Below are 21,352 nucleotides of genomic sequence, written 5' to 3' on the forward strand. Positions count from 1 at the left end.
AAGGGGAATGGGTTGAGGGGGTGAAAGAATTCTACTCTTCCCTCTTCCCCTACACAGCTGTCTAAGTTCAGACTTTACCAATGTTAGCCCATTTTCAATCCAGAAAACCCCATCTGCGACCCATTTTAATGGTGGTTCACTTTAATTTGTAGCTCATAGATGAGTCCATATCACTCCTTTACATCGATTCCCAATGAGAACGCTTCCAAAATTCCAGGGCATAGTTAACAGCCTTTCAAAGTAAGCAAGATAGAGGCTGTTCTGGCTAAAAGCTCAAAGAACTCCAGAATTTAAAAGAAAAATGCTGGGAGGATTCTGCTCTTGAACAACAAACAAAACAAGCAACAAAAAACCCTTGAAACTCAAGAATAAGAGAAGAAACTGGTAACATTTCCCATTTTTAAAGCGCAAATTATCATCTGTTCTCCCCAAATGTGTATTGTATATAAACAAGACCCTTTGTCTTGGACAGACCTTTTCGTTATTGAAACTAATGGGGTTCACCCATTAGGGACCTAGTACTCTCAAGCTAATAAAACACCACAAACAAAACCTCCAGGCTGAGAAGACATCTGGAACTATAAATATTTCTTCTCTCCTTAAGGAAGTTGGGGTTCAAAATATTCATTCAAATGCCTGTTGAGTGCCAACTTTGTGCCAGACATTGTCCTAATGTAGGACTACAGCAGAAAACACCACCAAGTCTGTCGTCATGAAGTTCCATAGTAAGCATCAATACCCACCCCAATAGCAGCAGCTTGTTCAGTGAGTAACTTTGAAAAGAGAGGGAAAAGGGGATCTCCCATAACTGCCCAAGTTTCCTTGGACTTGGCCCCATTAAGTTCCAGAATCAGATTTTAATGTTGCAGTTAGAAAAGACCGTCCTAAGAACTTACGGAGGCCAAGTCAAAGAAAGGGTCAAACTTAATCACATAAAAGTTGCCAATTATTTTGCAAAGTACTTAAGTCTCTCCTCAATATTCAATGCTTGGTAAAATTTCAACATCGGAAACTTAGAAGTACACTGCATTAAAAGACTCAAAGACAGATGCCCAGCATTTTCAATTTTGTTTTTATCAGTTCTGCAGCACAACTTCAAATTTCTAAAACCTGTCACACTTTCCAAACTGTCTACATATTCAGAAGAAATACCACAAACTGACTTAAAAACACTTAAGGACCTACCTTGATTCCTAAACAGCAATAATGCTGAGCTTAGTGGCCAGATATTGTCCTAAGGGCCTTGACATGCAAAAGACACAACATGAAACAGCCAACTGGTTTGCTTTAGGCCTCAATCCCACACAAAAAAAAGGTCAAATGGTCAGAGGATGTTTTCTCTTCCAGTCCACTTCCACATTTAAATTTCTTTGTCTCCTTTCATGCTTTACAACACTACAATTACCTTAATCTTTCTTTCGGCCCCTTCCAGCCTATGCACCCTATTGTAAATTACTTTACAAGCTTCTTTCCCACCCACTCCTTCCATTATTCTCCTTAAATTCAAGTTCATCTTCCTTTCTCTGGTTCTCATTCCTGGGGACCAATTAATTATATATTTTTAAAATTCAGATTTAAGTGATGGGACCACCAAATTGTCTTTTTAAAAAAAGTATATTAGCTAATTAGCTATAAGGTCTTCTGAGCTGAAGTTCCTAGGCACGATTAGGGGCCAAAAAAGTTATTCACTGTTATATAATATTGCCAAGAACTAAAGGACATATTTTAAGTCAATTCTACTTTCTAACATTAAGAAGATATCCTTAGAGAAAGTCCAAATCTCTTATGTAATGTCCTGATGGGATCCTAGGTTATTCATTTCTTGGCTCTGGTCTCAGTTTTCTAATCTGTAAAATGACTTCTATTGGCCCGTTACACTTCCTATCACAAGAATTCTATGACCTTTAAAAATTGTTTTGTTCAAATGGATTAAGGTAAAAAGAAAAAATTTAAATGCTCGAGAGTAGTGGTTCTCAAACTTTCCTGTGTATGAGGCCTGGGACTTACCAGATATGTGCATTTTACCACAAGCTCCCAGGGTGACTATAATCTACATTGTCCAGAATCGTATTTTGAAAACCCCTGCCTTGTTTCCCACGTGCAATAATAAACATGCCACTGATTTTAATGTTTTTATTTTAATTATGTCTCTCTGTTCTTTAAAAAGCAGGTACAAGGTGATGAGTCCTGAGAATTTTATTTTTAATTTACAGCTGACTATTGTCTCTACAATCGAGGAAGAAAGAAGTGTTTTCACCTGCTACTCTCCAAGCCCCTATTTAAGAAAAGCAAGAGTTACACTGCTACCCCAACTTAGGTAAGGAACAGGGTAAGGAACAGGTTAGTCAGGCTCTTTAGAATACACATCTTGTTTATTGTTTGGGCATCAGAGGGCAAAGCCATGCTCAGAGAGAAACATTTAACTTTAGTCTTGCTAGTGGAATTCAGTTGGGAAAATGACCAGAAAAAAAGATGGATTAAGACTTAATGAAGCTGCAAGCTTACAGTCAACTTTTGACACTTGGCTTACAGATTCCTTTGGGAGCTGGAGACTACCAGGTAATCTGGAGTCCTATAAATCTCCTGTGATACACACAAGCACCACTGGCACTTCTTACCAATCCAAGGGTCAGTAAGTTCTTCTGTAAAAGGACGGGGAGTAGTTTAAGCTTTGCAGCCCATTTGATCTCAGTTGCAGGTACTCAACTCTGCCAAGTGGCACAAAAGCAGCCACAGATTTTATGTAAATGAATTAGCATGCTGCATTCCACTAAAACTTTATCTATGAACATTGGAATTTGAATTTCATATAATTTTCCTGTGCCATGAAATAATAATCTCTTTTTAAAAACTGAGGTGTAATTGATATACATAACAATATGTAGCTTCAGGTGTATGTAACAGTATTCTTTTGTATTTTTCCCCCAACCAGTAAAAAATATAAAAAACATTCTTAGTTCATGGGCTATATTAAAAGAAGGCATAGTTTGCAAAATGCTGCATTAACTAATTAATAGTGACTAGAAACTATCTCGTGCCCCATGTAAAAAGAGGGGCCTTTCTCAGATCAGTGTGAGTGGGAAATATCCTCCCTGCTTTACCTACAAGACCTCTCTGACTCAATCTTTCTCCTAACCAATATCCAGGATAAGCCTGGCTCCCAACCCTCTCCTTCCTCCCAACAGCTCATGAGCAGCCATTCAAGAACTTGACTTAGTGGTTGAAAATCTATTCCTGCTCTGCAGAACTAGAGAAAGTCACATGAATGCAAACTCTGAAGGGGAGGCCAATGCTGAGCCCACTGCTAACTCTGCTTCCTAAGCAGCAAGCTAGTTAAGTTTGTCATTCATTCCCCTTGAAGTGGAAACATCATAGTTGTTCATACTGCTAACCACCTCAGATGAAATTCCTCTGTGAATATGCAGACTTCAGAGATCCTTCTGAAATTGGGGGGTAGGGGGATTCTAGTTAATCCTTGGTTAACAAAAAGATCCTTTTTTTGGAATACTCAGATAAAGAGAGGTTTTACTTATTTCTGGAATAACTGGCTCCAAGCACAAGCTGAAGTGCTAAAATATAAATTATCAGGGGTCTTTGCTGCACAGGCAGGCAAGCTTTCCTTAAGAGGGAAAGGATTACATATTAAAGTACAGCAGAGCTTACTAGTCAATGCTGGTAGTCTGGCAAGGATCCACTGTAAATAAAGGCGAGTGCTCTATGAAATGAGAGCCTTTAGTCTGATACTACATGAGTAGTAGCTCCCCTACTGCCCAGAATTCCCAGGAGGCAACTGAGTCACCCAGGCTCCCCTTGACCTTGTTTCGTGTCATATTTAAGAACTCAGGCTATGGCATCAGAGAGGCCTAGATCAGCCTCCCAGTTCTGTGGATTACTTACAAGCTATACAGCCTTGAGCCTCAGTTTATTCAAAAGTAAATCGAATAAATATCTAAGCCTCAGTTTCTTCAAAGGTAAAACGGAGACAGTAAATGTTCCAATTATGACCTATTTCATTCCTATTCCATTTCTTCTCACTCCAAAAGAACTGATCATAATTTGAAGCTAAAGCTGGAGTAAACTGGATCTGTCCCTGGCCTTGAAGCAGTTTAGTTAAGGTGTTGTCTGAGACCTCCTATGCCCACTATGTCAGTGGTCCTCACAGTGGCCAAGAATACAATCCCATTTATTCCATCAGACTACTACTGTCTGGATAACTATGGGCCAGATGACTTGTAAGTAAGAGGCAGCCTACACTCACTACAAGCATGCAAATGAGAGGAAGAACCCAGATTGAGTGCAAAAGCCCAGTTCTGACCTGCTTTTACTATCAGCAACACCCTGGGTGAGTTAACTTCTTGAGTGTTGTCTGCTTACCTTTACAATCTTAGATTCTTTATCACTTATAATCAGACATTCACTCATTATTGAGTACAATTTAACAAATACATATTTAACTTATTATAGCAACATGCTAAAAACTTGCAATTTCAAATGAAGTTGTGGGCTAATACCAACCATTTTAGGTAAAGGTGCATATAAATGGACCTTTAGGTAAAGGATAAAGGTGCATATAAATGGAAGTTAATCTGTTTTGTCACCTACAAAATAGACATGACCTACACCTCACTGGGTTGCTGAGATAAACTGAGAATTTATTCAATCCAAAACGCCTTAAATGTTCATCTCTGTGTAGTACTACCGAGGTCAAATAAAATGGAGAACTGTCTGAACTTCCAACTGCTTTAGTAAACACAACTTTACTTACCAGTCTAATTCCCCTTAGGATGCCACCCAGGCTAAGGCAATGTACGCACACAGAAGGAACACTGTTATTCAAACTCATAACACACCAAATTTACACCTGCTTTGGACTTTTAAGTGCTAAGAGCTCCAGCCACCCATATTCCAAGCAAAATCTAAACCTGAATCTCTTTGCTCTTACCTAAATTTTATCTAGAGCTGCTCTGTCCAATATGGTAGCCACTAGCCACATGTAGCTACTTTAATCTTAAGTAAAATAAAATTTAAAAATTAAGCTCTTCAGCCACACTAGCCACATTTCAAGGGCTCAACAGTCTCATATGGCTAGCAGCTACCATATGGGACACCTCAGATATAGAACATTTCCATCACGACAGAAAGTTCTACTGTCAGTGAAAGTTCTATTTCAATCAGTGCTGACTGACAAGCACTTGGATCCAGGTCAACACCTTCCTTTTACTGTTAGGAAGGAGGAGCTACCACGTAGTGTGACTGAGACCTCTTTTGTCCTGAACTCCTTGCCTAGCACTCTCCACTTCAGCACCATCTCCCCTCCTGGACCCCAGTCAGAGGCCTTTTGCCTACATGGCAAGGCTCTACATGCTGTGTAGTTCCTCAAGGCCAGCCAGAAGTTTGCCTGGCTAAAGAGGCCATCTCAAAAGCAGGCCACTGCTGCATAGGCCCTGGAGAATCACAACCTCAATGAGTGCTGCCTACCAAGGTAGAGAAGTTACACCTAGAGAGAGCAATTATTTTAGGCTTCAGGAGGATGGCAAACAAATCCCATTTTACTAAGGCATCTTTGTTCTCTAAATAGAAACAAAGTTGGAATTTTTTACTCTTGCCTCCTAAAGTAATTAACCAGTACAAGACCCTTAAGAGGGGCATCTGCATTTCATATACTCTTCCGTAGTGAGTCACAAGGACATCTCTGCACTGAAAATGCTTCTCCTCTACCAGAAGGCAGAACTCAAAGGGGAAAAATGACTTGTCTAACCTGAAAATGTACCTTCTCAAGCCAGCTCAATTAGGGCAAGTCCATTCCTGCCAGCCTGTGGTCCTTTGCTTCTAATTAAGTGAGCCCTTAATGCCTGATAAGTAGTGAACTTGAGTACAAACCTCCTGCCTATGCTACATAGGAATCCACAGCTCAGCCTAAGCTGCTTGTTTACAATGCGCATAGGCCTCAAAATGCCACCAAGTCCACAAGTTGTCTGTCCATATCGTGTCAAGTGTGTTGATGTGTTGCTTCATACATCTTCCTACTACTAATTCAACCCTGAGGCTTTCATTGTCTAGAGTATCACTATTGACTGTGCTTGAAATGCACAGGACAATCTCTGGGACCAGCTGTAGAAAGACTAAGCCTGAAAACACATTGTTTAGAAGGTTTTCTGATGCTAATATGTAACTGGCTCCTTTTTATGCTCCAGAGGACCCTCCTCCCATTATAAATTCTCCAACTTCATAATTATAAAGAAGTACAAGTACTGAAAAACTACTGAGGCCCAGCTACCTATCTTGTGAAAAAACAAAGAACACTGCTTAAAGAGATTGAATCACTATAAAACCAGTTCTAGGCGTCATAAATGTGACTAAAAAATTTGACCAGAAGCTTATTTTGATCAGTCAACTTATCTTATTCTTGTCAATTATTTGACTTTGGGGAAATAGTAGGACCAGGTCCTAGTTGCTCTTTCATATGACTCTGAGGTAGCTATTATCCCTACTTTTACAGATGAGAAAACTAGGATCAGAGTTGTGACTTCAAGGCCATTCAGCTAGCAAGAGTTGAACCCAAGTTTATCTAACTCCAAAGTCTATATTTCACTGGAGAGTATGTGGACTTTGTCAACTGTCTTTCATTTCTCCTAAAAATGTGAGGCTCAACAGGAGAAAGTGAACTTCAAATCTTACTTTATTCCACTGGTTCTGAAACTTCAATGGCCATCAGATCACCTGCTTGACTCCTTAAAACCTAAATGGCTGAGCCCCCACTCCCAGAGTCTGAGCCACTAGGTCTGGGTGAGGTTCTAAAATTTGCATTTCCAACAAGTTCGCAGACAGTGCTAATACTGGTGATCAGGCAACTACACTTTAAGGACCCCTGCTCTATTCAAATCCTCCCATTTCTATCACTGCCAGTAGTAGCTTAAAGACCCCTAACTTAATCTAAAGGTAGTGACCTCCAAAGATTAGATCCTTAGCATTCCACTAAACTATGCAGATACCTCCTCTTACTTCCTTCCTAAAGCCCTGCCTTAACCATCCTAGGAACATTAGCATGAAAACAACCTCTCACTTCATGCTCCGTTTAGTCACCTAATCCTAAAAGATGACACCAGAATCAAATAATGGCTTGTTAAACACGTGGAAGTAGGAGAAAGGATTCAGATTCTGATGAGACACATAGTAAAACAGCTACAAAGGCAGTTAACTATCTGCTATTTAGGTAAATACTCACTGAAAAGTAGAAGGTATTTATTTAGAGTGGGATAGGTATCAAGGTTTAACAAACTTATTTTGGAAAACACTGTTGATACTTTTAAAAATCCTATAAGCTTAAGAGCTCAACCAATGGAGTACTTTAATCAAATAAGGCAAAACACACCTTAGCCATTTATGACAGTCAAGTCTAGATAAATCAGTTTTTTCAAGGGTCATTTATGATCACTTGTATTAATCAGAATCCTTTGAGATTGTTAAAGATATTTAACAATATTTAAAATGCAGAATTCTCAGTACACTTCACTACAAAATCAAGTTGGAGGCATAGGACTAGGAATATGTATTTTTACTAAACACTCCCAGGTGATTTTTTTAAAATGTTTTTTATTGATTTCAGAGAGAGGAAGAGAGAGAAGAGGGAGAGTGAGATAGAAACATCAATGATGAGAGTCATTGATCGGCTGCCTCCTGCACACCCCCTGCTGGGGATCAAGCCAGAGCATGTGATCTGACAGGGAATTGAACCTTGATTGCTCGAATCATAGGTCAATGCTCAACCACTGAGCCACACCGGCCCGGCCCCAGGTGATTCTTACATATGTTACAATGAAAATTTAGTGGAAAGCTCTCAGTGTTTCTCACTTGATCTTCAACCAGCTGAGGGTTTCCCATTTCATAACATTTGTTGGAAGCATCTGTATTGAACATATAGGATAAGATAGTGCTCTTGCCCACTTTCTAGTAAAGTATGCAAACATGTAAATTTCTCCAAACTAGAATAAAAAATTGGAACAGGGCAAGGGCTCCTGTGAAAGCCAGAGATAAGTAGTCACTTCTGGCTTGGGGTTAAGTGGTAACTGCAGACAGGTGTCGCTGGAAAGGAAACAGTATCAATGACTATGCCTTCAATACTAAAACAGGCTCTGAAAAATAAACAGGCTCTGAGATGTTTCTAACCTCAAGGAGCTTACAATACTACAGCCTTCCTAAAAATAGGTAGTAAACTGGAGAAATCCTGGGTATGCTTATTTAAACCCAAGAGGCACTCTGGGGCAAAGAAAAATGCTTGAACAGAACAAAAGAAGATTGGAGAGCTGTGGGAGAACACACTCTGAGTTTTATTTCCAGGAAACAGGGTGGCTGGAGAAGGCCTTTAAAAAAAACATGTTTTCAATAAAAGTACTTAACAAAGGATCTTCACTTTTGTACAATAGCACCTACTGGCATGCATATTTATATATGTGCAATCAATATGGATTTGCTTGATGTTCTTCCAGTCTTACTTATGCAAACACTTTTACTGTGTTTTCAGTCACATTTCATCATATTATACTATAACTTTAAAACTATTTCACTAAAAATTTGAGCTCAACACTATCTGACATCTAAATTCTAGAGTTAGCCCCAGTCCTAAAGGAGTTCTGTAGTATTTTCAGAACTATAAGGAGAAAAATTTTAACTTGTTTGCCCAACTAGAATCCATCTCTCCGCAGAGAAAGCATACTCCTGCTAACAGACAACTTTCCCAACATTTTGAGATTAGGGTGGTTGGTGCTAACATCTATAAAGGGTTAGGGTTATAACGTTCTGCTGAAGTGCCTATTTTAATATCACACTACCTTCAAGGGAGGAAGGTGATTTGATTTTTAAGGAGAAAAAGTAATAACTATCATCAAACTAACATCAGCGAAACCTCCACTGAGCCTAGCCCATCTGCCCAGGACTTCTGCACTGCTAAGGGAGGTAACTGGGCGACCTCTCAGAGTTGGGGTATCCGGCCTTGGAGAGCTTCTTGTTTGGAAATGTATCAAGTGGCAGTTACAAAGACTAGTCAATTTGTTTTCATCCTCTCCTTTCATGGTCCCTTTCCAGTTAACTGAAACCATGAAAAATGAAGAAACAGATCCTGAGGTATGATCAATTTCTAGAGAGGCTCTTGCTTCTTTATTTCTGATGTTAAGTAGCAAGAACTGCTGACATTGCATCCATTCCTGAGAAAACACACTGATTGCAAGGATAAGGTACAGTAAGTCTAACATTTCGTTTCAATCACTTTTCCAGTATTCAAATCACTATAAGTAATACCACTATGTACTTTGACCCTTTCTCTGAGTTTGACAGTTTTAGTGTATTGTCCGTATCAAAACACTTCATGATTAGGAAGGAGTAACAATAGTAAGTATATTCAAACTGTTTCATAAAATTAGTTTCCCAGGAGTTTAAGTACTGAGTCTAATCTCTAAGATTTTAATTTCTCAAATTTAAAAAGATGGTGATTTCACACTCTTTATTACATTTCTAGTCACTCTAACAAATCTACCTGTTCAGGGAAACCTGAAAACTACTATTCTAAAGTTCAACATTCAATACAGGTGTGTCTGATACAAAACGATACTGAGAAATAAATTTATAGAACTTTAAACTATTCTTCTATTACAGGTGAAAAGGTTTAATGAGCTTATAGGCATCCTAAAAAAACACACCACGAAACACATTTATGAGTTTGAACATTTTTGAAAATATAAGAACCTAGGTTTCCAATTTTTTAAGGGGGGGGAAAAATCTCCTAGTACTGGGAATAAATGGAGACATCACTACTCTCTTTCACTAATAAGTGAAGCATTAAGTGCCAGAAAGTACCTTCCATCTCCATTCACCCTGGTAGGACAGGAGCCTTTGTACTGTGGCCCAGGAAAAAATATGGAAATCTCAATGGAGAAAGTGATTGTACAGACCTACAAGAGACTAACTTCAGCGTGTTTGTTCTGAGAGCCATATGGGTTTCTCTTGTTTACCTGTGTCTAATCGTTACTGGTATTTATTTTCTGAGTGCTTGAATTAATGAATATGGCAACTTAAATTTTCCATTTGCAATGAAACATGAAATTCTCTTTTTTAACATATCTTTATTGATTTCAAAGAAGGGAAGGGAAAGGGAGAAAGAGAGAGAGAAACATCAATGATGAGAAAGTTGTCATTGATCAGCTGCCTCCTGCACACCGCTGACTGGGGATCAACCCCACAACCCAGGCATGTGTCCTGACTGGGAATGGAACCGAGATCTCCTGGATCCTAGGTTGACGTTCAACCACTGAGCCACACCCAGTCGGGCAAAACATGAAATTCTTAGCTTCCTAAGTAAGCTATAAATATTGCACCGTCCCAGATTCAAAGGGGGAAAAGTTACTCGCTGCCAAAGATTCTTAAACTGTAATTTAACTTATGAGTAAAAAGTGGTTTGTGCACGGCCATAAAGTCAAGGCAAGTCTGTACCCTCCTGAGCCAGCCTGTCTCAGTCACAGCAACAGTATCATATTCATGGCTCCCTAGTGATTCTCCCCCTTGGGTACAATCTCACAATACCCAAATTTCAAGAAATTAAAGAAGTTCCCTTCGTACAAAAGACTAGCGAAACAATCTCTGAAAGAGGTGTTTGGGTTTTTTAAGGATTGGCAAGAAACTAAAAATTTTGTTCTAGGCTTTACCTTTCCTAAAGTGATCCTCACGTGCTCTGTAATTCTCAATCTTGTGAGGTTAAGTATTAGACCTAGTTCACAAGTGAAGAACTAAGGCTCAGAAATCAACTTCCCCTTGACTCAGAGTCTCTCTATCCTTTCCACTGTATCATGGTTGCCTGATTTGAGGCAGGGGAGAGACACACACCTCCACCCAACCCCCCAAAACTATTCACATTCTGAGAATGATTCCAGAGAAAAATTATATAAAAGAAAGAGGCCAAAATTTTGAAGACTTTTTAAAATCCAATCCTATTTTGGACACACACACTGAGGGCAATATAGCCATGCAGTATTAACAACTAATCACTTTCCCCACAGATTTTTTCCCATATACTTTAAGAACCATACATTCCTAAAATGTTTATCATATTTTTAAAAATAATTTTATTGATTTTTAGAGGGAGAGAGGGTGGGAGAGGGAAGGAGGAAGAAAGAGAGAGAAACACTGATGTGAGGGCACATCAATCACCTGCCTCCTGCACCCCTCTACTGGGGATTGACCCTGCAACCCGGTTATATGCCCTTGACTGGGAATCGAAACAGCAACCCTTCGGTGCAGGGGACAACACCCAACCAACTGTGCCACACCAGCCAGAACAAGATGTTTACCTTTTGAAGACCTTATCTTCAAAGACTTTTTAAAATTAGACCCTATTCTGTAGTGTCTATCCTACAAAATTAATTTCTCTGGCCTACCTTTGATTGAATATTAATTCTTAAGTCTGTTCCTATGGTGATGCTTCTCTGGTTCCTTTGTATAAGATCTCTACTAAGATCCATTTGGCTTAATCTAATGGACATTAGTGAACATACCCCTAAACTAACTTTGGTTTGTTTTCTTTAAGTAGCACTTCCAAAATAACACATTCAAGGCAATTCAATACTCAACATTAGCTAGACGAATGAGCCATTACTGAAATTTCTGCTGACTAGATACATTTTTTTCATGGACTCTCCCAACTTAGGCTCATATACAACTGTTAACATAGAGTTTACTACTTAAATTCTCACACCTATCTCAGCTTTATTATATAAGGGGTTCTTGTTCCCAAGAATTATTATTTCACAGGAAGATGAGTTGGTCACTTTAAGCAACCACCTGGATAAAGGTAACTGGATGCTTTGAGTCTTCCCAGTTTAAAAATGTTAGGGGAGAAGTAAAATAGTGGCCTTTGAAAAAACATGCTGACACAAGACACACGGTTTTGTGGTTAAAAAATAGTCACAAATAATGAATTTGGCATTTCATTTATTAAATATATCTAAAAGGTAAAGCTCTGGCTATCTTTTATAGAAAAATCCATAATTCTATTAAAGGGCTGAGAAATTAGCCACATCTATACACTTCTTTCATTTCTAAGCCTGTCTTCTCCATAGCTGGAAGAAGTTCTTTTAGCAATGACCACCTTGCCTTAGACTCATTCTTAGAAAGGTAGAAACCAGATATACATTGGGCTGCTAGCTGCCCAAACCTAGGTATAGATATACCACCTCTTATTTTACAGTGATTGCTTGATAGTCGGGAGAGATCAGCGTAGGCTATGCAGTTCAGTTAGGTGAAGGCTCGTTATACACTACTGTTCACTATGTAATTGTCAGAAAGAACTGAAAACATTAACAGGGAATACCAGTGAAGGAAGGAGTCACCAACATCACCACTTCAAACACCTAACATTCAAAATAAATATCCATTTCAGAGTAGAAGCTGTCTGACCAAAGTTCAAATTTTAAAATGTGAGCAGAGAGGCACATTCATATACTCATTTAATTCTCAATAGTCTGTGAAAGATAGAAATACCAACCTTGTTAATACATGACAAAACAAGGTATAGTGGCCAGGCAAGTTCCATAGTAGGAACAGGGACTTATCTAGATTTTTCTGATTTCTGATTTTCTATTTTACCACAGATGCTCAAGAGTATGCTATCTCCCCACAGCCTCCCTCTTCATCACTTTTACCCTTCAATATCAATCTGGTTCCAGCTTTAATACAGAAGCATCTCTTGAAGACCTAACATTCCAGGTGCAAGGGATCTAAGCTATCTCTACCAGCAGAAAATTAAGGTCAGGCTGTGACATCTGTACTAGAAGCTTACAAACTACAGCCTGACTGGGGTTTCTGGAACCTGAAAGGCAGTATACTACCAAAAGGGGAGGTGAGAAGGTGTAAAAAGAACAAAAAGTTTCCTTTCTTGGTCTCCCGTTCTTCCACAAACCTATGCAATCTGTACTATTTGCATTAAATTCAGATTTAATGAATACAAAAATGTGGTGTTTACTAAACTCTCAGAATTCATTCCCTTCTTCTCACTCCCTCTTCTGCTGCTGTGCAGGAGCTCAGCTACCATGAAGAAATAAAGAGCATTATAGCAGTTGGGTAAAGTAAGGGGTCTTAGCCAATGAAATCCCCTAATTCACTGATCCTGACACCTGCTAGGCAAGTCTTCTGCCCAACGAGTATTGTGCCTATGAAACTTTATGTATCTGGGCATTCATATATGGTAGCAAGATTAAAACCTGAACTTTTACTAGGCAGCAAAAGGGTGCATTGCTAGTGTATTCTGTTGTAAGACTAACCTTCAACTTAAAACTTGGGATGGGGGGGGGATCAAACAGCCAAGGATATCTCCTCCAAGAAATCTCCCAAGCATCTATCTTTGCTAGGCTATGCTAAGAAAGATACAAAGAATATTGGGTCCAAGAGTTGGCTGATTTTTGTTTTTAAAATACATACAGGAAAATGTAATACCTAGGAATCTATTAAACTTGTTCTCAACAACATGAACAACAAAAACCCCCAATGTCACTGATGGCTTTAACACCTGTTGTTGGAACTTACCTAGGTGTGTCTCAGAAATGCTAATGAACTGAGTCCTTTGGTTCCGTAAATCCACAGACACAAAGTTAGTAAACTTCAAAGGCTCAGAGAGGAATTGACAGCTTAGTAGAAATGCACCTTACCCCAAATCTAATCAGGAGGGAAGAAGGGAGATGTAAATAAAAATATTTGCTATACATTTCAGAAAAATTTTCAAGAATAGTATATAAAGTAAAGGTGGCAGAGAGATAACTGAGTGGATCTAAAAACTTAAGACAACAAATTAAAAATGAATACCTACCAAAAAGAAACTGAAAACTTAAATTTCCTAGCTCCATGGAGTGTCTTTCTTTACTAAAATTTGGAGATATGACAGACATTAATACAGATTTTGATAATGGGTGGTCTAGCTTGATGATATTACAACCTATAAACCATAGACATATACTTTATTTAATCAGCAAAGTCACTTCTCTCCCACTTTGAAAAAAACTTTAGAATCTCTCCTGAACATAGAGAATAAAAATCATGTTAATCAACATTTGCTATTAAATCATTTCTGCAAACTATTAGTCATTTCCTATAACACTACGAAAAATATCATTACTACCTAACAGATAGTCCAGTAGAAACTATAAAGCTTTCCCACCTAATACACAGTTGAGGCTACTGTACTCCCATCCCCATCTTGATCCCCTCCACCATTCCCAGTACCTATGGTATCAACAGAGCACACTGCACACACCTAGATAGGCAGGTTGGGGGGGGGGGGGTGCAAAATGCTAATTATCCCATGCCATTTGCCTCTATTTTAGATTTCCTACTTCAGCTACTGGCCTGGAGCCCTCAGGATGGAAAGCTGCTTCTCAAACTTCAGATTTACTAAGCATGGAAATAGAGAGAAAAGACCTGTTCCACCTATTACTGCTCAAAGTTTAAACACAATTGAAAGCTTCCTTTAAACACAATACCTCATTCACTTCTTAAGGACCAGTTAGGAACTTCTCCCATCCCAAACTTTTGACCCTAAGAAGCAAAATGCTCAACTGTTTTCCCAGTGCCTTTATTATGAGAAGTTAATGGTTTCAAATTAAGGGACGGTCAGATAATCTAAACCACAGGAAACAGAAAAGTCACTCAATTGACTTACTTTGACCTCCAAATGCAATGAATTGATTACATTTTACCTTTCAGGAGGGTTTTTAACTCAGGGTCCCACATCAAATACTCATTTCAATCATTTCCATAGCCTCATTCAAATGTAAATAATTACAATTGTGTCCACTTTTCCAAGTGAACCTAAAGCTTTATTGGTGCTCAACGTAGTTTAATATGGAAAGGATGCAATTCCTCACAAAACCCACTTCTGGGGAAGCAACTATGGGTTTTTAGGAAAACTGGTTTTATTTTGCACTGAAAGTATGGCAGAAGTTGTTAAAAAACCTGTAACATACACACCCAACTACTGTGAAATAACAATTTCAGTACAATCTGAAGGCTCCTAACATGAAGTAACATCAGAAAGTACAACAGAATCACTTCCCATACCATTAGCAGTAGAGAATAAATGTTACTATAATTAACATACAGCACAAAGCTTTCTCTAACGTATTTACAGACTCAAAAGGCAGACATTTTTTGTGCACCCCCCTACCCTACCCCCACATGCCAAAAACAAACAATAAAACCCAACAGCTTAATTTTTGGAATATAAGCTTTAAAACATGTTAAGAATCCCTGGCACTGTATAATGTATAAATGAATACTAATTCACTAAGGCCCAGAACAAATTAACAAATCCCTTTCTCAAATTCTCACAATTCCCCATTTTTATGCTGATGTTAAAGAAAAAAGTCAGACTCAATTCTTTTTTTTGCTACTATTAGTTAAAATGAGATTTGGGGACTGACCCTGGATTCGTATTTTCCATTTTACTTTACTTACCAAAGAAAAGTATGAGTTGACGACAGTTAACATTAATCTAGTGTTCACCTTTCAAACCATTAGCTATTTTGTATTCCTTTAGTAACTTCTGGATTTTCTTGTTTTACCAAGAACATCAGAATCTAAAATTTGTTTGTTAGTTCTCATATGCTGTTAATATAAAAAGCACATGTTGACAGGCAACTTAGTTTTGTATGTAAGTGTGGTGTGCTCTACAGAAACTTGTTAATTCTGAAAAGGTGCCCCAAGGTAAATCTACTGTGCTCCGAAAGACAACACTGGAGTCTGATGCTTAAGTGTTTTTGGATTGAAGAGGAAGATGTGTCAGATTTCATTTGAAGGTGCCCTGGGTTTGCAGTTTTTAAAGCCCTGGGACTTTTCAGGTAGCCACATCATCAGCCATCCCCCACCTCAACCCACACCCAACAGCACAGAAGTACACCTATCTGTTAACATCAGAAACAATTTGTATTTCATTCCCCAACTCATTTGAGTACATTAAACTAACCAGAATCAGCACAAGATGATGTCAAACTACAATCCCATATAACCTTCCTCAGAATAATCGCTGATGGAATCAAGCATCGCACTTTGCTCATGCTGGGGAGGGAAGAACCCCACAACTCCAAAGTAGGCAAAAACTTCAAGTCCTTGAAAGAGTAAAAGGAGCACTCCCCCCAATCTGATGTTACTATTACCAACTCTACAAATAGCTGAGTCTGCACAGTACTGTAACAATGACTCAGCCCCACTACAGAAGGGAAGTCTTTTAACTTAGGTAAAAGAGAATATAGTTTCTGCTCCTGAAACTCCCAGCTCAGTCAATATTTTAAATATAAATACATATGAAAGATTTCCTCAGCAGTTGAGCACAGGCCAGAATGTTCTAAATTCTGTAAAAACAGCCAATAGTTTTAACCATTGTAAAGAATGAGCTCCAAAAGGCAAAATCTTTTAGATCTTAGGGGATGAGAGCAGGCAAAATGAGGGAGGTTTGCTTTAATATATGAACTTGCACAGATAATCTGTAAGATGGCTTTATGTTAGGTCCACTTAAAATCAGGCTTAAGCAAGCTCTTAATATAAAGTGCAATAATGACATGTCTGAGCATAATTTAACAGATTTTTATTTTTTCAAAACTGTCTTTTACAGTTACATAAATCAATCACCAATGACCAGTGTGTTCCTTAATAGAGCAAGCAGTTACTAACTCTACATCATTCTTCTACACACTATTTACAAAAGATAATCATTCCAGTGTCAGACCCTTAGGGTGGTGGGGACGCAGTGAAAGTGCCTTTTCTCAGAAGAGCAGATCTAGATGAAAAAGTAAGCAAATGACAAACTATCAGATTCTTCCCTCTTGCCTTTTTCAGCTCTGTAAGAAAGTAGAGATGTGCAGCTTCTAACAGAATCACACCAGAATCACATATATAGCATAGAGGCTACACTTGTGAGCTTTGGAGTGCCCAATTCACTGCCCTTGGGCAAGCTAGTAAATAAAACTAAGCCTCAATTTCCTCATCTGTACAATGGAGATGACAGTACTTAACTCATAAGGGTCCTTCTGAAGATTAAATGATCCATGGAAAGAGCTGAAATTCATGTCTGGCAGACAGAACGTATTCCATAAATATTAGCAATTACTGTTATTACAAGTCAACAAACATTCTTAAAGTCAATATAGCCAGTTTACTCCAGCCTCTATAAAAATGTCACTGAAGATCAATAACCTACCCACTTCACAATCACTCACATATTCAATAGTTCCTTTGTACAATTTAAGTGAGAACCATGGAGGTTAACTTTCTGAGATGGGACTAAGCTCTGTTTCATCACAAATATTACCTACTCAGCCCAGTCTGAAAGTAAAAAAAACCCACTTTTTCTGTATTAAGATCCTACCTTCCTTCAAGAGAGGTTAAAAGGACTTCTTACATCCTCACCTGCCACATCCTTTCTTGGCTCCCACATCCCAAAGAAGTGTATTTAATTCTTTGCAGTTTTCTGAACTGCAGGGGCCTCATGGCCCTCTTTTAAAATCCTGATAGGTTAGCAAAACATAAATACTCCAGCCCCTGACACTTAGCATCTATCTAGTCTTGCATAACACCCAGCTCAGAAGTCACCTCCTGAGAAACTTTCCCACCCCCAGGCAAAATTAAGTCCCCTAGTCTCCCAAAGCATTTTGGGTATACATATGACCTAGCACCTACCTTATAATTAACTAATCACATCTCCCCCAATAGACTGGTTTGCGGGCAACAGCAGCACTGTGGCTGAAGTTTCAGCTCTAGCACTGAGCACAGTGCTTGGCACATATTAGGTGCTCAAGAAATGCTACACTTTAACTTAAGCACACTATCTCCTGGCAGAATACTATCTCTTGCTAGATACCCACTTCAAAATCTGAACATATGGCTGCTCTCAGTAGAGCAGGCTAACATGATGGGCTGCTGATTACAACATCAGAAAACCTACTCATCAGCTTCTCCCATTGGAGAGGTTCCCGGAACCCAAACTCAATTGAACAGGATTATGTACCAACAGAATCAGTGGGGATTCCCAGCACACCACAGTGGGAACCTTCTCCTTCACCGGGATTGCTGAAAAGCCCAAAGAGTCAGCCTTTTATTGGGGGAATCTTCACTGGGTAACTGAAGTGGAAATAGTCAAAGAATAAATAAATGCCTTGCTTTGACTGAACAGAGTTCAAAACCATAAAGATCTAGGAAAAGCAAGTAGCTCTTGATTCCTGAAAAACAGCGGATTTTTAAAAAGAATGAACAGGAAGCAGGGTGGGTGCTGGCCACTCTTTGTTTCAATAAATAAAATCCTTTTTCTCCCCCACAGTCCAAAAGAAAAAGCCAATCACGAAGGCCATGATGAGATGCTCAACAACCTTTTCCCCTGACAAGTACACTAAACTGCATTTCTAAAAAAGCACTGCCTTAGGAACCTCAGCCACACTGAAAAGTTCTAGTCAATAACACTTTAATTTTTTTTAAAAATCAATATGCCCGAGTTCAACATTTACATTGGATGGCCCATAGAGAACTTGTAAACTTTTTGAAGGTAGGTACTACTTTCAACCTCTGCAAACAACACAACTTGGGAAAAACAATCTCAAAATATGAAGAATTCCACAAAGGGTGGCTTTAGTTTTAGAGCCATAATTCCTATCATAAACATCTTACCAAAAAAAAAAAATCAAAAAAAAAAATCAACAGTTGCCAAAGGGTAGCTTTCATTCTGGAAGCAGAAAAGGAAACAAGCAGCAGAAAGGGAATAACCCACAAAATAAAGTTCTCTTCGGAAAAAATAGTAACAATTCAGTCTCCCACCCTTCCCTCTCTGGTGAGGTCTGTGATTTATATGGCTTTGCTCTGTAGAAGGCTCTTTCTGGGCAGCTCAAGGAAGGAGCCGAGGGAGGGAGAGAAAGAGACACAGGCACAGAAAGGAGAGGAGAGAGAAAAAGAAAATGGCGCAGAGACTAAGTCCCGACTGTCGACAAGGCGACTTTCCCGGGAGAAATCCGGGCCCGGAAAGGCTCCCCGAGGCCGGGCGGCAGGCGACATGGGGTCTCCGTTGCCTCCTCTTGGGAGGGCCGCGATCTGGGAGGGCTGGGGTCCCCGGAAAGGGGGTCTAGAGGCCGCCCGATGGGAACAATGGGGCCGGTGAGCTAGGAGCCGGGACTTAGTCTCTGGGACGCCATGTCTGTCCTCTGCCCAGCTCCGGCCCGGCGCGGGGTAGGCGCTCGGCAACCCGAGGGGCCCGGGGTCGGGGCCGGGGGCACACTCACCATTCAATCGGAAATCCGCTTCGATCTGGAGAAAGAAAAGAAAGGAATATGAAACAACAGGCACATTAACCCCGCGGGCGCCGAGCGCGCGCACCGGGGGCCTAGCCCACCCTGCGCCCCCCAGAGATGGGGCCCCCGGGAACGGCCCGAAGGGGCAGCCATCCCCCCCAAACTATAACTTCGAGGCTTTCGTCCGGGGCCTAGAGATCAGATTTCCTCTGGCCGGCCGGCCCTGGCCGGGGGCTCTGGCCTGTCAAAGCAGAGGGGCCGGGGCCGGGGTCGCGGGGGGCCGAGGCGGGGCCGGGAGGTCGGGCTGTACCTGGGAATCGTTGTGCAAATGGTCCCCACTCATTTCGGCCGGAGCGGCGAGCGCTGCAGGCGGCAAGGGGCGCCGAGGAGACGCAGACGGTCGGGACCGGCCTGTGCGGGTGGACGGGGGCTCTTAGAGGCTCCCGGAGGCGGGGGTAAGCGGTGGCGGGGGCGGCGGGGGGTCTGACACTCCCGGAACCGCTGAGGCGGCGACAGCGGCGGCGACAGCAGCGACGACGCTCACACTGCCGGGCAAGCGAAGGGAGCAGACCCCAGCAGTTGTGTAACAGCCTAAGTTCGCATTTCGGCTCACTGCGCCTGCGCGGCCGCTTTTAAACGGGACGTCGGCAACGTCAGAGACTCGCGGAAAGAGGCCGCGGGTTGCGGGGACCGCCCCCTCGAGCTTCCACAGGAGCACCTGGGTTTGCATCGAAAGCCCCGCCCCTAGCCCACGCGTGACGCCATGATTTGCATAAGGAGCCGACTCCTCTCACGGCCGCCCACCCAGAGCCGCCTAGCCTTCTTCTCCCAGCGCCTTTTCTCGGAACCCGGTCCCCTCTGCGAGGCAGTGCGCAGGCGCGTCCAGGACGCCGCCTCCGGGCCGGGCCGGCTGCGCGGCCACGTGGTGGGCCTTTAAAGGCGGCGGCGGGACCGCGCCGGCCGGGCAGGCGCTGCTGCAGCGCCTCGGCGTCTACCCGGAACTGCGGAGACCTCGCCGACCCGGTCCCAGCGCTCCCACCGGCGCCTCCTCGCTCGTTCACCAGACCCGACGCGGCTCGGCGGGCGGAGCCCCCGCCCCAGCCTTTGTCCAGGCTTTCCAACTGCTGTGTTATTTCGTGCCCGCTTCTTAAAATATAATGTTACAGCCAACCAAAGATCTGTTCAGCTCCAGCTTTCAGCCGCGTACGTGTAGCCCCGGGACACAAGAGGCCCAGTTTCATGCGTTCATTCTGCACACATGGAGCATCTACTGTGAGCCAGGAACGATGCTGAGAAAGGGGGTGGCGCCAGGGGCAGGGGGGACGGAGACCTCGGGCTAAACACGACCGGGCTCTGGCCCGCGCGGCATCCCTCTCTGCCCCTCTGAGTACACACGCTCGCTCTGTGAAGTCGCCTATTTTACTAAAGTTAAACTATGTCGGAGACGAGTGACCTACAGCCTCCTACCTGACACCTGCGCTTGGATCACACCTTCCTCCTCCACCCAGCAAGAAAAGCTGCACCCTGGACACCTTCCTCTCCCTCATGTCTCATTTGTCCAGCTGATTGCATGTCTTTAATCCATCTACTTCTCTCCCCTGCCCACACGCCTGTCCAAGTAGGCATTATCTCTTGCTTATATTATTATATAAAATACAGTATACTCCTAACAGGGGTGCCTGCTTCTGTCTCGCCTTCTCGCAAACTGCTCATCAATCGTAGCCAAAGTGATCTTTTCAAGGCAGATCTGTCATCCCTTTCCCACAATACTTCCCATCTCTCTTAGTATAAAGTTCAAAATTCTTAAAGTAGCTGCCTTGCATAACCTACCTGCTTAATTCAAATGTGATCTTAGTGAATTTTGTCCTAGTATCACTTCCACTGCTATTACTTAATATTTAAATTGATACCCTTCTTCATTTACTTTCATCCTAAATAATAATATCTATGAAATAGTAATGTCTATGAAATCACTTACAAATAATTACAGAAAGTGTTCATCCACGGGCCATTGAAACCATCTCTATCACATCTGTTGGTAAATGCTTTGG

General features: G+C 41.2%; 1 protein-coding gene across 1 annotated transcript in view; it reads right to left on the reverse strand.

Moving 5' to 3' along the window:
- TOP1 (DNA topoisomerase I) overlaps nucleotides 1–20,166 on the reverse strand; it is an 81,219-nt gene extending 61,053 nt beyond the window's left edge. Inside the window, exons 1-2 of the mRNA XM_081149750.1 lie at nucleotides 19,612–20,166; nucleotides 19,293–19,317 (exon numbers count right to left, since the gene is read on the reverse strand). Coding sequence (XP_081005876.1) covers nucleotides 19,293–19,317; nucleotides 19,612–19,644 — 58 coding nt within the window. The 5' untranslated portion in view covers nucleotides 19,645–20,166. The remainder of the gene's footprint in view (nucleotides 1–19,292; nucleotides 19,318–19,611) is intronic.
- Between the last annotated feature and the right edge of the window lie 1,186 nt (nucleotides 20,167–21,352).

The sequence above is a fragment of the Miniopterus schreibersii genome, assembly GCF_964146895.1.
Source record: "Miniopterus schreibersii genome assembly, chromosome: 10".
Lineage (NCBI taxonomy): Eukaryota > Metazoa > Chordata > Mammalia > Chiroptera > Miniopteridae > Miniopterus > Miniopterus schreibersii.